General features: G+C 34.1%; 1 protein-coding gene across 1 annotated transcript; it reads left to right on the top strand.

Moving 5' to 3' along the window:
- Positions 1-124: 124 nt before the first annotated feature.
- Positions 125-1083, top strand: PVX_035690 (hypothetical protein; the record flags this gene model as incomplete). The annotated part of the gene is made up of 2 exons (XM_001612341.1): positions 125-430; positions 491-1083. Coding segments are annotated over 2 exons (897 nt in total), but the record flags the coding sequence as incomplete, so codon positions are not given.
- Positions 1084-1254: the final 171 nt, after the last annotated feature.

Below are 1254 nucleotides of genomic sequence, written 5' to 3'. Positions count from 1 at the left end.
TATCCTCCAAATTAGGCCTGTCGGTAAACCTGGTGCATCAAAGTTCAAAAAACAGAGTTCTTGCCCAGGATCTATAAAATTGTAAAGGAAAAATAAGTTACTTCCAGATGAACAAACAAGTAAGCAGCACCAGGAATACCTGCAAGAATTTCTGAAGCAAGAAGATCAGAAGAAAAAACTTCCCCAAAACACGATCCAGGTCATTCTGATGGAGATAAACTAAGAGATGGAAAAGTAATTTCACAAACCATACCAGAAGCAAATCCACCTGGTGATTCTGTCAGGACTCAAGATGAAAGGTCTAAATCAACATTTAATCAGCATTCCTTTAGTACTGAAAAAACAGTGACTCCTACGCCACATGTATCCTCCCCGGCTACTTTCACAAGTACTGAATTAGGTACGACTCCAAGTGCAATTTCTTCACAAAGTAGCGTTACTAGAGATTCTCATTGAAGTAGTAATACGCAAGTAGAACATTTAAACAAAGGTGGTCCTACAACTAACATAGATGGTGTTCAAACTGATAGTAATAATCAACTTCAAAAAACACCTATTGTTGCTCAAAACATTCAAGGCTTAGCTAAAGATAAGGTTGATGTTATTGAGACTTCTGTAGAGACAGTTTCTGGTAGTACTTCCCCTAGAGGTGAAGAGGCACATTACGAAGAATCTCGTAGTGAAGAAACTAGTGATAGAGTTACCAGTGATCAAACTCGGGATGCAGTTGTTGATCGGGGCAATACTGATAGTACAGGTTCTCAGATAAAAGTCACAAATAGTGAAGGTCTTGGTGTTAGAGATGAAAGTTATGGTATTACTACTAATGAAAGTATTCAACATACAAATGGTTATGATGTTGATAATACGATTGTTGAAGTAACAGATAGTGAATTAACTTCTGGTAATGCTAAAGAACTAGGCATGTTTAGTGGTATATTTGATGTAATGATAAAAAATAAAGAAAATGTCATAAATACTTCAATACCCATGGGGATTGTTCTGTTGCTAAGCCTTCTTTTTAAAGTAATACAAAATTTACTGCATCAAATTAATTATTCATGCTATTTTATTTATATATAATTAATAAATTGTAAATATGCCAATTTTTTTTTTAGTACACTCCTTTATGGAGGATTCTTACTAAGAGAAAAAGAAAAAACAATCTCATATGAATGAAAAAATACAAAGAGTACTACAACAACCTTCAATTGCAAGTGAAGAAAGAAGTATTCCATTTTCATATAGTGCATT

The sequence above is a fragment of the Plasmodium vivax genome, genomic scaffold (genome assembly GCF_000002415.2).
Source record: "Plasmodium vivax scf_4594 genomic scaffold, whole genome shotgun sequence".
NCBI lineage: Eukaryota > Apicomplexa > Aconoidasida > Haemosporida > Plasmodiidae > Plasmodium > Plasmodium vivax.
The sequence above is the reverse complement of the archived record's forward strand: the minus strand, read 5'-3'. Positions and strand labels throughout refer to the sequence as shown.